This window comes from Morchella sextelata, assembly GCF_020137385.1.
Source record: "Morchella sextelata strain SCLS chromosome Unknown scls_10, whole genome shotgun sequence".
Taxonomy (NCBI): domain Eukaryota; kingdom Fungi; phylum Ascomycota; class Pezizomycetes; order Pezizales; family Morchellaceae; genus Morchella; species Morchella sextelata.
In genome coordinates, this window is record NW_025408625.1 from 1,540,462 (window position 1) to 1,554,437 (window position 13,976).

The 13,976-nt window shown below is 46.2% G+C and overlaps 2 protein-coding genes across 2 annotated transcripts; both read right to left on the reverse strand.

Moving 5' to 3' along the window:
• Positions 1 to 805: 805 nt before the first annotated feature.
• Positions 806 to 1,640, reverse strand: H6S33_001388 (uncharacterized protein; the record flags this gene model as incomplete). Its single annotated transcript, XM_044832760.1, has 4 exons — positions 806 to 948; positions 1,056 to 1,122; positions 1,193 to 1,313; positions 1,381 to 1,640. The coding sequence occupies 4 exons, from the start codon at positions 1,638 to 1,640 to the stop codon at positions 806 to 808; spliced, it is 591 nt and encodes a 196-aa protein (XP_044694355.1).
• A 529-nt stretch (positions 1,641 to 2,169) lies between these two features.
• H6S33_001389 (uncharacterized protein) lies at positions 2,170 to 6,172 on the reverse strand (the record flags this gene model as incomplete). Its single annotated transcript, XM_044832761.1, has 6 exons — positions 2,170 to 2,226; positions 2,285 to 3,382; positions 3,439 to 5,231; positions 5,305 to 5,833; positions 5,888 to 6,097; positions 6,170 to 6,172. The coding sequence occupies 6 exons, from the start codon at positions 6,170 to 6,172 to the stop codon at positions 2,170 to 2,172; spliced, it is 3,690 nt and encodes a 1,229-aa protein (XP_044694356.1).
• Between the last annotated feature and the right edge of the window lie 7,804 nt (positions 6,173 to 13,976).

Here is a 13,976-nt window from a genome sequence, read left to right on the forward strand (position 1 = left end):
GGGGAGTAGTGCAAGTACATGTAGCTACATACGTCATGTTAGTACAAATAGTAGGCTAGGTAACTACACGTAGGACCAGCAATGCGATGCAATGTGTGATGCGGCGGGACGGACGCATATAGTGGTATGACGGATGGATGTTTGTGGGGGTTGAATTGTAGTTAAGCTGAGCTCGGTGCTGCTACGGTTTGAATGTTGATGTTGATGTGCAGTGCGCGGTAGAGTTGCGGGTGCGGTGTATGGTGTAAGGTGCGGTCGGTGTATGTACAAGTAAAGTCACCAAGGCGTAGGGCGCGGTGTAAGATGCGGCGCCGTGGAGTTTGGAGACGGAAGGGATTAGTAAGGGTGGATCATGGAGTATCACTCGGTCGCTTTTGTAGGCCCGACTGGTGTCCGCCGGGCCTGGGTGGGTAGCTACGGGGAGGGGACTTCGTTACTTGGTTGGCTGTGATGTAAAAATGTACTTTATATGTGCTTATACATCTTGCTGTATTAGTAGCTTTAGACTAATGAACGCTCATAGCTGGGCTGGGGGGTTTCTGATGCTATTGATCGGCGCAGAGGCGGGGGGGGTTATGATTATTATAGAGCTGCCAATCAATGCGGTGATTTTGCGCTGCGTATATGAAAAGATACATGTGCTAGCTCATGTATGTAAACCAAGCTACCCGCCATCAAACGCAATAGCTACATGTAGCTCTCTGTAGCTCTCTGTAGCTATCTAGAATACCTACCCACCCCCAGTAGTAGCTACATATCGAAAACCCCCCCCCGTTCTCCTTGCTCCCCCCCATATATGGCCACACTACCCACCAACCACAAACTCCACCTCCAAGAACTCCACCACCCCCCTCCCCTCCCCGCCCTCCAGCACCTCCAGCGCCTCCACATCCGCCCCCATCGCCAGCTCCCTCAGCGACGAAAACATCGAATGCAGCACCAGCGTCGCTATCCCTCTCCCTCATCAGCCGGTCACAGGAAAAAAAAAAAAAAGAAAAAAAAAATAAAATAAAAAAAATAAAAACCGCGGAGGTCACAGCGGGGAATGCACATACAATGCACCGACAACAACCCCCCATCCACCGCCATCAGCGACAGCATCCTTGCAGGCGTCCACCCATCCTACTCCGCCATTACGTTACTCCACATCCCACTGCTCACACCCCCCATAAAAGGTTCGGGGCAATACTACCGGCTGCCCAGCTGGCGACGGCGCAGAATAATCCTCGACCAGCCTGACCAGCACGCCAGGAAGCTCCAGCACCGCAAACAGCGGCACCACATACACCGCCTCTCTAAAAGTCTGATCAAGCCTACGCCGCATAACACCCCACCACATCAGCAGCCACTCTCAAGGCATCCACTCTGCGGACGACCCACAGTAGCTGAAACCCCCACACGCCACTCCCCAGGAACACCACCACCACCGTGGTTGCCGTTTGCAGCGCCCTTTCGACCCTCGTGGCTGTGGCTGTGGGGTTGTCGTCGTCGGTTGTGAGGAGCACTGAGAGCCCGCTGGGGAATGCGATGTCGGTGGTGGTGGTGTGCGCGAGGGTGGGGGATTCGACTATGTTGCTTTGGAGCAGCGATGGGGTGATGAGGGTCCAGGGGGCGCGGGTGCGGAGACTTGATGAGAACATAGTTTTAGTGGAGGGTCATGGGTGGTCACTCGGGTGGCGGTTGTGGTTTGGTGATGGCCGTCGGGATGGATGTACTTTTTTGTAGTGTGCTGGTTGGTAATGCTCCTTCTTATGGGGCGTATGAGGTAGGGTATTGGCTTTGTGTGCGGCAGAAAGCTGGAAGCGAAACCATGGAAAGAGCACTCGTGTGTTAAAAACATCCATTCTTATCTGCGCATTTACACCATCTCTTTCTGTCCTACCCGCACATATTCGTGCAGGTGCTCACCCCCCACGGCACGCTCTAAATCAGTCATTCCCGCAATTCTATATCAACACATGAAAAGAAACACGCAGCTGGATAAAATAAAATGAAAAATAAACATCGAGCGTCATCACTTTTATCTAAAGGACAAGGCAAAGTACTAGTAGAAATAAAAGAATAAAACAATGCGTAGAAAATCAAAGTTTACGATTACCACTCTGCATGCTTCGCACCCATCCAACAAAACCAAAGAAACTAACCCTTCTCCAGTCTATCGTTTATCGTCTACCAATCATCATCGTCGTCCTTCTTCCCTCGCATTGCTTGCTGTCTATCCATCAACTAGAATAAACACTAATATTAGCAGAAATCCCATGGTGAAAAGAGCAAAAGAACTTACAGCTTGGGCTAATCCTCCCGCGAAACTTGTGGTAGAGCTCCCAGCCCCACTGCTCCCACTAGCCGTACTACCTGTCAAACTCGATCTATCCGCTCCTTCTGTTACAGGTGGCTTCCTGGAAACGTTTGGTCGCTTTGCCGGCGGTGCGGGAGGCGCCGGCTTTTTAGCTTTGCTGGGTGGGACAGGGCTATTTCTTCCATTTATTGGTGGCGGTGGTGGAACTGCTCTACTGACAGCTGGTGGGGGAGCTCTTGGTAACTCTTCAAGGTATGCAGCTGGTGCCCAACCTTGCTCTGCACCAGTCATTCTCTTAACAAGCCACCATCCTTCCTCTCCCTTCGAAATGATAATAACGACATCATTTTTAGCAAGGGACAGCTCCCGAGCGGACTGCCCTTGAAAGTCATACATTGCCTTGCATGTCGGTTCTTCTGAAACCGGAGGCGGCGGCGGCGGCGGCGGTGCGCGGATAGAGTGGGTAGACCGCTGTCGAGTATGGCTTTCTTTGTTGCTGTTACTGATGATCGCTGCAACTGGGTGAGGTACTGGATGAGCTGCCGGTTGCGAACTAGCACTGGGCTGTGGTTCGACAGGCTTTTGGGCTCGTGGGACAGATCTGCCTGCGTGGGCACCTGTCTTTGGCCCGCCAGGCTTCAGTAGCCCACCCTTTGTAATCGGTTTAGCAGCAACAGGTCGACCCTTTGGTGTAGCTTTTGAGATGCTACTTGGCGGTTCCCCAGGCCCTACGTGAATGGTACTACTCTTGTACAGATCCCCTCGTTGCACGCTAGGATCCTTGACAGTCTTGACGACTGCTAATTTGCCCGGCTTTTTCGAATACTCTATCGTAGGCCCAACCCGTACATCGACACCACCGGGCATAGCGGTTCGTAAGTGCGTTACGAACTCCGTCTTGAAGATGCAAGATAGGAGTGGATCCGCTTCTTGGGGCGAGCCGACTCCAAGTGAGAACCAGTCATCACATAGGTTTGACATGCCAACGAATTTGATGGAGCTCAAGACAACGGTCCTTTCTGCGGTAATAGACAGTTGACCATTTACCATTGCCTGGAGGATAATGTAAATGGCTCTATTCGTCTTTTTCATGAAAGGTCAGCGGGAATGATTCTATGCATTATTCATAGTAGGCTTACCATAACAATCATCCTCGGGCTTGGTTTACTACTCCTTCCTAGTTTCGAAACCAGAAGCTCGCCTCTGCAGCTGAACAAGACGAGCTCATTTGCACTGATGCCAACAGAATTTCTGATCATCTCACCTGGCCCTCCTTTGTTTCCAATACCTAGGTAATCGCCCATAAACCTTCTGCTTCCCAGCAGACTCATCCTCCTCCTCTCTTTCCTTCCTGCAAGAATCCTATGGCCTTCGTCTCTGACTTTCAAAAAAGCCTCCCCGCCCCTCTTCTTCCTCCAAGCCCTTTGGATTCTCGTTGCGCACTCGGCTCTGTACCGGAGATAGTTCCTCCATGCTCGTTGAATCCTGATGGCCATATTATGCCAGTACCGGTCCCTCATGGTTTCAAGAGCAAACAACGTTTCGGGGGTCTTGATAAATGCCTTCGTCACTCCCATTTGATACTCCTCTTTTGGAATGGAGGTATCCTTGAGAATCTGCATCGTACCGGACTTGGCGTCGCCTGTCCATGTGTAGTCACCAGCATATGAGGTCTTGGGAGACAATAGATAGAACCGTTCAACGAATTTCTCGAATGTCTGCCTGTAAGCAAAACCTGCTCGTCGAATACGGACGTTCTCCTGTAGACCTAGATACTTGACTTGATGCAAAACAGCTGGGGTATCATATTCCGTGGGACTCTTGTTTTGGTTGGGTTTGATAGTTCGGATATAACTAGGTTGAGCTTTCATCAACGTGGTCACAAGGTCATTTGCGGATAATTTAATCTTGTCGCTTGCTGTCGGAGGCCTTCTCTTTGAGTCTCGGTCGATCTGATCAGGGAAAATTGTTTTTAGGAAGCCATTGCTACTTCCTCCTACTAGATCCAAAAGATCTTTCAACAATTGGTCTTTGTTCTTCTCGGTCATCCCGGCAACAGTGTACATGACATCTCCAGCATAGTGCTTGATGAGGAATTGTCCTTGGCGGTTTTCAAAGTGTGCGTTGGAAGACAACGCGTTGAGCCTCTGGACAAAGGTTCCATCTGCAGCCGTAGGATCGGCATGTGCCGTTGCACAGGCGTCATTTAATGCAGCAAATACTCCGGGTGGTCGTTTCTCCTCAATCAAATCACAAACAATCTTGTTGTCAAAATACTTGATGGGGGTCCAGGTAATTTGCTCCCTTGCATATTCCTCTTGCTCTGTCCGTAGGGTGAGTTGGATAAAAATTTGTTGCAATTTCTCATTGACGTAGTTGATGCAAATCTGCTCGAACGAATTATTCTCAAAAATTTCGAATCCGTAGATATCAAGAATTCCTATCGTATGAGCGACAGGCCCGCGGGTCCTCATCGAGAGATTGACACGGTCTACAATCCATTCAAATAAGTTATTGTAGATAGCCTTTCCGAGGGCATCTCGCACAGCTGTCGCTTGAGTCACATTGAGAGGCACCTCGTAAACCGATCCTCTTCTTCCGCCCCTTCCCCCAGTTTCCATCATTCTAATAGTCAGGGCTTTATGTACGGCCGGTCCATCTGCCTCCAATAGATAGGCGACAAAATCCGTAACGCTGGAGTCCGAAATTGCTCCATTGCCTTGCTCGTCCTCAACAAACTGGATGTTGCCCAACCATAAAATAACTGAGAGCATACGGAAAATATTGTCTTGTTCTTCCTGTGAAAGACCAATTACTCGCATAGCGTTCATGGTATCCGCAAATTCCGCAATATCGTCAATCCCGGGTACATCGAGGCACTTTGATTTAGAGGTGTATAAGTAGGTATCAGGGGTCTGAATCCCAAAGGTTTCTATTCTCGGCGAGATAAAATCAGCCCGGCATTACTCTCTCATTTTGCCCCCTAGATACCAGATTGAACTCACCTCTGTATGTCTGAGGGGCCGCCTTTGTGTATTGGTAAAAAATATGAAAATTTCTTTCATCTTTGATCTGTCCAACAACTCGATTCTTTTCTAATAAATAATTCGTAATGTTCGCTCCTACCGGCTCTCCTTGGTCATTGAATTGAATCTCCAAATATTTCCCATGTCTACTAGAATTATTGTTCCGTAGAGTCTTGGCGCACCCGAATGATTCCAAAAGCGGGTTGGTAGCTAAGACCATATCTTTGATCTCCTGAATAGTGGTCGATGATGTCGAAGACGCTGCAGCGATATACTGCATAATCCGCTTTGCCGCTTCCGTCTTACCAGCACCCGATTCGCCAGAAATAATAATACACTGACTCTCCTTGTATCCATTCATGTTGTAATACGCACTCTCCGCAACAGCAAACACATGCGGCGGCACCTCGAGCCGATTCTTCCCCCGATAGCTTGAAAGTACCTCATCGGTATAGATTCCGAGGTCTCTGAAAGGATTGACAGAGATGAGCACATGACCGATATATGTCTGATTGCATTATTAGCAAAGCTCCGGTAGACCTACCCTGAAGAGCTAACTTACATAGATCTCACGATTATCGAATCTCTTCTTCAAATTCTCATTTATGGCTTCGTTCGATATCTTTGATATGAGTGTAAGATCTGTAACCCCTACTTCCTTCTTCTTTTGAGTTTCGAAGACCGCCTTCTTAACCTTCTGTTTCCCACCGGAGGAGCCGGAAGGGGCATCGTCCTTATTCTTAGCCTTACGGCCTGCGCGTTTAGTTACGGCCTAAACAAGAGAATATTTGTCAGTATATTCGTGAGCTCTATCTCGTCCATGGAAGAAGTTGGGAATGCATACCATCAATCAGGGGGCGGGGGGAGCAAGCGCGGGGGAGGGATGAGGGGTTGAATTCGCGGACTTTAAGCCTGATGGAGGGTGATGATAGAATGCGCGGAATGCAGACAGTAGACGTTGAAAGTGAAAGGACCAAGAAAGGGTACTTGGAGATGAGGACTGGAGCTGGTTAAGACAGAGGAGTGATTTGTGATCTGTGATGGGCGGTGATTCCGGGGATAGATGGCCGAATGGGGAGACCGGATAAGGTTAGGTACTGGAGCCACTTCTGAGCTTCCATGACTCAGCCATTGCCAAGACATATGCACAGCCTCAACGCGTAAGATAGGACATAAAACCAGCATTCAACTTCGAAGTACTGAAAAGAGCGCGCTTTGAGAGGTGTATCTAGAGCTCTCATGCTTTGCGGAGCTATCCATCGAGGTTGTAAACCAGAATGTACATGTATAGGTCTATCGCTGTAGCTAGTGGTGGCCGCTCGAATTAACAATGAATTGATTCATATATATTTTACACTTTCTCTTTGAAACCGTAGATAGACGGCGCGCCAAGCCAATCCAGGTACTACACGGTTTCAAACTGGCGTTGACAGCTCGCCTTGGCGAGAGGGTCCTTAGGGTGGTGTCAATGACGACGTCGATGACATGACAATCTTCTAGGCTCCCCTCTTCAAGTCATCTTACGTCCTCACCATACGTACACCACCTTAAGTACAGTACTGGCGCTATATATCAAGTAAGCATAAATACATGTATGAAGTAATTAAAAAATCTCATTCAACATGGGCTAAGTTACGTACGATTTAAGGATTTAAGGATTTAAGTAATATTATTAATGGTGTGTGTGCATCCTAGGATTAAAGCTCTAAAATCACGAGCTAAAGTGCAAAAAAACGAGGTGAAATCAGTACTGTATGGCTACGGGATTTAGTGAATAATACGGTAATGCCGTATTGCTGCATTACTAGCGCATAGTGTGGTCCATGAGCCGAGCCAGCTCGAGCTTTAGGCTCGAGCTTTCGGCTTGAGCCCAGTGAGCCTTACCCTCCAGAAAGCCTGAGCCGGCTTGAGCCGTTTTCTCTAAGGCTCGAGCTTAGGCTCGAGCTCAATTTATTTGCTTTGGACTGCTCCAGAAGTTATGAAAGAAGCAAAAAGGAGATTTCTACTCACTCCAATGCTCAGTTAACCAATTAATTCCTTCTCACAGTATTAATCCATGAAACGAGACATATAACTGCCATTTTGCTACACTTGGTGCAAGGATAACCTGTTTTTTATATCATTGACTACCGGCTCGAGCCAGTCTACGAGCCTGTCACCAAAGCTCGAGCCTTGCGCGCCTCTGTCTCCCAGGAGCCGGGCCAGCTCGAGCTTATATTTCGACTCGACTCGAGCCGGCTCATGGACCACACTACTAGCGCATTAACGGGAATAACGTAGCGAATCCATACCATTTTTTGGTATTGTATATTTCGTAAACTGTGACGTGGGCCCGGGCGCCTGTATAAGTTGCCGGGTAGCGTAGACAGATATGTGGAGGATTAGTACATATAGGTGATGAGATGCTGTATACAGGACCATGTATGGTGCCATATGTAAGTACATAGCTATACATAACTTTATATACACGTGCACATGCGTACTAAGTATATCAAGTATACGTATACGTACATGCAGGCTCCGTGTACTCACCCTGACTTTTAAACTTTACTGAGGTACTCGGGGCGGGCAATAAGTGCTTACTGCAAGCTACATAGTCTTTAGCATCAGAAGTCATTTTCAGGTTCGCACCTGCCCAGAGTATACGTGAAACGGTTGAGTTCATGTATACTCATCGCCCTCCCACTCCGCGTACTCTCTCTCTCGAGCTCTACCATCTCTCAACATGTACATCTCACCCACCTTATATTATGATTTCTATAATAGACTGTTGATAAAACACGATGCTTATTTCTACAGATGCTTTGCTTATCCAGGTCGGACCTTGATAGCGCTGCACTTTCATCGGAAAACTAGGTCCAAAGCTTCGGTCAAATCGACTTCCACCACTCGCCATAACCGATCTCAATGCCAAAGCGATCCCCACCAGGATAACGCGGATAACAACCTCCTAGACAGAGCTTTACCATAGTTCCTATATGAGAATCCCTCGCCAGAAGAATCTCGACATCATTGACCGTTGGGTATCCCTTTTTCCGTATCACTACATCAGCAGAATGACATAGGTTGTCAACCCGCATATATACTCAGACAAATTATCACTCAAGCCTACTGAATCTACTCCAATTCCTCTATTTTTTCTAGTTAGAGGCAAGAGGAAAAGTATTCGCATTTTTTTTTTTTTTAAATAAACGCATAATCGACTCAAAGCTCCCACCCAAGGCCAAAAGACCACAGTAGTGTGATCTGGTAAGTAGTATCATCAAACTCTACGATCACGGCCTGTTAGACTTGACTTTAATTTCTAATAGACCATGATATCAGACGCCACAACATGGCCGCAAAAATGCGTTATGCGCTTTGGAATTTAATAGGTTTTTATTTGAGTTCCTATGAACATATCAATATACCAGGCAAACTATTCCGCTCAGTGAGCTGGATTATTCAATCAAATCCCTCAATCGGGCCCTTAATGTGAACCAGGAATAAATCAATCAATCAATCAACACTTACGTAACGCATGTCAAACCGAGTGATATTCTATGAATATACACCACACATACTATCTAATCGAATCTAGTTTCGGCTAAAGGGCGTCCAGACTCTAGACTCAATACCGCTCCAACGATCTCGAATATTTTTATTGTCAAAAAAGGATCTCCCTACCAAACGCAGGCTGAGCAATTAGAGTTGAATATCCTACCGTTGCATGCAATGATAGGTCGAAATTCAACTAGGCAATGGTACATTTCCTCCAACGGCTTGAGCAATCAGAGTATTATACTGAGTTATTGAGATGTTACTATTGCAAGAGACGCCTGGATATTTTCCCCTGTACAGTGGCTAGCGGGAGGAAAGGTATATCTTCTCTGTTTCCTTCTACCACTGTTATTTCGGGCACGTATTCAAGCGCGGCACCAAAAGATCGTGAAAGGATATATAGGTTAATATTAATAGGTAAATTAGTCCAAGATATCTTTCATAATACCTTAGAACTATATTCGCAGCATGCATAACCAAAACTCTTATCCTCAAGCATAATTAATATATAGATCTCAACAATATATACTAATGACGCAGCAAAATCCACCAAGAAGGCTAGGGACATGTTTTCGGGCCAAAGCTTACTACCGCCTAGACTGAAACCTTTTACTTTTATAGCATAATCCAATCTCTACTTTTCTGGCTGGAGCCGACAGAAGTAAACTCCTCCTATTCGCTGATTGGCCCATAAGTAAATATATGTCGATCAGCAACTTTATGAACATTTTCAAAGTATAGATACCGGTAAAGGTATTGTTAGAAACGTTTAAATGCTAATTATACACCGTGAGACGTTTCAGGTCACAATATCGGCGATAATGTAGTCAAAGACTGCGTGCGGTTTGGACTCACATCATCAAAAACAACAATGTCAGCCCCGGTGATAAATTCACGATACCAGTAAACCACATCTACGATATATTCAATTTTACTCCCACATACAGACGAAACAACAAGTTCTACATGACCAAATGCCTCAATTGCTAGCGTAGTGGGGTGACGTGTTTGTTTCTATGGAAATCGAGTGATACGCTATGATGACTGCCTCTATATCGCATTTTATTACCTATTGTCACAGCCTTGAAGACTGGTACGGATATCTAAGTTGATACATATAAGGAAGGCTAGAGGGTCACCAATTATGGGGCTGATTAGTACCAGGTCATAAAGACGCTAAAACCAGTTTTGCATTATGTAAGTCGTGAGCTCTTACTCGTACACGATTCTTAGAGGTTAACGCTGAAAACATGCTTGCCAAGATAGATGCGTAAAAGGTTCCGGTACACAGACTCAGAGTTTCGTCTGAACGCCGACAAAGTAGCGAGTAGTGCTAGTATCGTGGAATGAAACCGGCGGCTTTAAAACTTCATAAACACGAGCGGTTGCTAGTTGAGACTGCGATTAAGAGGTAGGCAAGTTTACAATTCCTTCGTCACTAGATCTTGTATTATAAATCCGCAGAATCAACTTCTTGAATATACCCTGGATGTACTTTAATTGAACCGATCCAAAACCACAGAAACAACTTACCCATTCGGTTTTGTCCTTGCAAACAAGTGTCTCCAGCTAAAAAACGACTTTGTAGTACGTCAGCTCAATTAGTAGAAAACGGCCTGAGACCATAGGTTACAAAGTATGCACTTGAGACTCCAATTATCATCGCCGATCGAATCTCATCGGGTAAAAAATGGATTTATATTTTTTTACGTCCCGATTTTTCGAAACAGGAAATCTATGTCATTGCCCAGTGGAGAAGGCCGTGCCTTGCTCTATCTCTCCCTCGCTCTCTGCCGTTTATGTGCAACGTGCTGAATGTTTTTCCTGTACGACGCGGCCCGGTAATTGATGTTCATTCGACCTGGTTTGGTACCACCGTATCGATACTAGTGGGGGAGGGTGGCCCGTTTCGATGACCGACAGAAAATGTGCGTTTATTGCGCAAAAATGTTTCATCTCCTTGCTTAGAAATCTATTTTAACACAATCGCATCGACATCACTTCGGAATCTTTGTGATATCCCAAGCGGAACTGCAAACGATCATATCATGATATCGCAGTAGGTATGTATCTAGGAAATGATACTGTTGTACGTTTTTGTCTACAAAAAAAAAAAAAAATGAATGGTACGTGTCACAAAATCCGATCTAGATGACTCCCGGTACGGATAATTACACTAAAAGTGAATGGGCGAGTGATAATCAATGTTGAAGGGGGGTTTCTCACCGAAGAGTGACTATAAGCTACCAATCACTTAAAGTGAATGGCAATGGATCGTATGTACATTCTATTCTACGTATCGTATCCGTCTCTTCTCTTTGAGCCGCACTTGAATCTCAAGAACGGTAAAATTTGAGATCGATATGGACGGCTCGGTCACTGATACATCTAGTTTCAAGTACAACTGCATTAAACTCGACTGCATTGTCTGCATAATCTGCATCATCAACATCACCGTCATCTAAAGATGCTACCCTACCTAGATCTTTCCTGAAATAATCTACTCTACTCTCTCCGGCCAAAACGTCCCACCTTTCTCCGCGGACCATCCAATCTGGCCGGAGGTTAACGCAGGTTATTGGTGTGACATATGATGGCTGGGTCTGAAACGGATCTTTTAAAATCAGACGAAGACGGGCAAGGCACAAGGTTTCTCCTCCTCCTCCTCTCTTTTCTTTTTATGGACCTGACCTGCGCATGTAGCAGCACGAGGGATCTGTGGTCATGAGTATATGAGGGTCCCTTTTGTGACTAGCGAAGACTCGCTCAATTCAGACAAAAGCATCAGATCTTGAAGACAACTCGGGCTAGCTAGCTAGATCCGGACCCTACATATTGCCACCAGCAATAGACATAACAGGGCCTATAAGAACATGCTTCTATATTGATGCGGCCCGAAGCCACCTACCGGAAATGATACTTTACCCTGCTTTACCAAGAATAAAAGCAAAAAAAGGCAACAACCTATCATTGATACCCTCGTTCACAAAAAAAGTACCTGTAACAAACACATCATACACAACGAGTTTAGATGTATAAACCCATGGTAACTAGGTACCTATGTTATTTTAGGAAAAAAGGGGGATCGCCTCGCTACCAGTCTGTCGGTGCACTGTAGGGGTTAGTAGTGTGATGGATGAAACTTTGATCAGATCATGATCAGGGATATATCCGGCCGCACTTTCAAAACTGGGGAGCCCGCACATACACGCGGGCATGTGGGCCAGAAAGTGCTGTGCCTAAAGAAAAACTTAGATATTCCGTAATTATGATCCAAATACCCGAATCATCCACGCTGACACCGACGCATATACTTACGCAACTGCTGCTGCTGGCTACTTACTGCCACTCACCGAAAACACACTAAGAAGACGAGGAAAGGAGGGGAAAGGACTTCCGCCGCGTATGTATGTACCGGCCCGTGATTCGAGATATTCCGTATATGTAGTAAGAGAAAGAAGTATGTGTACGGCGGGCATAGGCAGGCCTGTAGGCGAAAAGAAACCTGTACACAGCTGTTTAGCTCAAAAGAAAGGAAAGTAAAGAGTAATAGGAAATGTATGTACATCGATAATCCGTGGCATGATTTATTGATTTTGTTTAATTGTTTGATTACCTACTCTATTTTACTGAACCCCCTTCGGCTAAACACTCGTTTGGCCCTACAGTGACGCGCCGGCGTGTAATGATGGGTACCGGGTGTGTCGTGGTGATTCCTGTAGCATTGGTGAGTGGAATCCTTGTCAGTCGAAGCCAGCCTATAAGATCCCTAGGAGCCGGAGTCCCAATAACGGAGGGGGGGCATGATAATTTTCCCGCCGCCACGTCCCCGAATTTGTATGGGTGGTTAAGAATTTAAAGTGCTGTTGCCTTCTTCGCGAATGGGTTTTGTTGTAGGATGTTCCAATTAGCGTGGGGAGGTACATGCGTTTGTCCACTGGCTCATGTGTCGTTCAGGGAAAAAAGAAACATGATCTGCATGCTGCTGCTGTTAAGATTGGCGAATAACGATCGTTCCTGCACACAATAGGTACTTCTCGTTAAAGCAAAACATCACGCGGTCCCTTCGACCCCTCTGATCCATTGTTTCGACATGCTAAACCTTTGCCTACATAAGTGCTTGCATGTTCTTAGTGTATGTTAGTACAGCAATTTTTTTTATTTTTCCCCTTCGCTAAATGAATTTATTTTACGTTTTTTTGAATAGCGGTGAAGATCTGTTACAATGTCTCTCGAGCGAGGAGGGGGATCTGTACATACATATGTATGTGCATCATTGACACGCACATCAAACACAAACAAAAGACCGTTCACGATATCGTATGCAACCAATCGGCAGTCTAGGGTAACTAACCCACTGTTTTTCTCAAAGTCTGTGTGAAGGAAGTGCTCGCGTGCAAAAAAATTTAATGTACAAAACACGACCAATGCGGGGTTGACTGCATGCAAGGAGACGTCGACAGTGATACCTTCATGGTACTCTAGAAGGCCGGGGGCACAAGAAACTATCCGAGGACTTGGACAATGTTGTAAGGCTTCCAATGGGATTGTTGTGGGGTAAAATCCCAGTTGAGCACAGGCTCGCGCGGTCCACGAGATAGATCTGGTGACAAAGTATTGACTCGAGATGCTAAGGAGGTAAATGAGACCGACTTTCTACCTCTTCGGTGGTTTCACACCAAAGACAGATGCCATTAGCGAGCTTTAGTTACCTCGGACTCATAAACGTACGTGCGGCGATAAAGCAGGGTATCATTTTTTGTAGCCTCTTTTCCAACCCAACCAGGACTGACGTAGTGGAGAGCTCGCCCCTGACAGCAGTCAGAGTAGAGAGAAAAAAAGTCCCACAGCGGCCAAACGAATGCAGTTGATGGAGCATCACCTCATATGAGAACGTAACAAGAGGCCGCCGCTCTACTGCACGGGTAGTTAGTTGCCATTTGGCACTGCAAAGTGTCATTGCGGGCATCGAATTCACTGGCTGACTGGTTTGAGAACGTGAATTTTGTTGCGCGATTTTGTGGACCTTGCATCTCTTGATCGGTCAGTATTCAAATCCTACAGCGTACGCACCACAGACAGGCGTACATGCTGTATATTTGGATAACCTG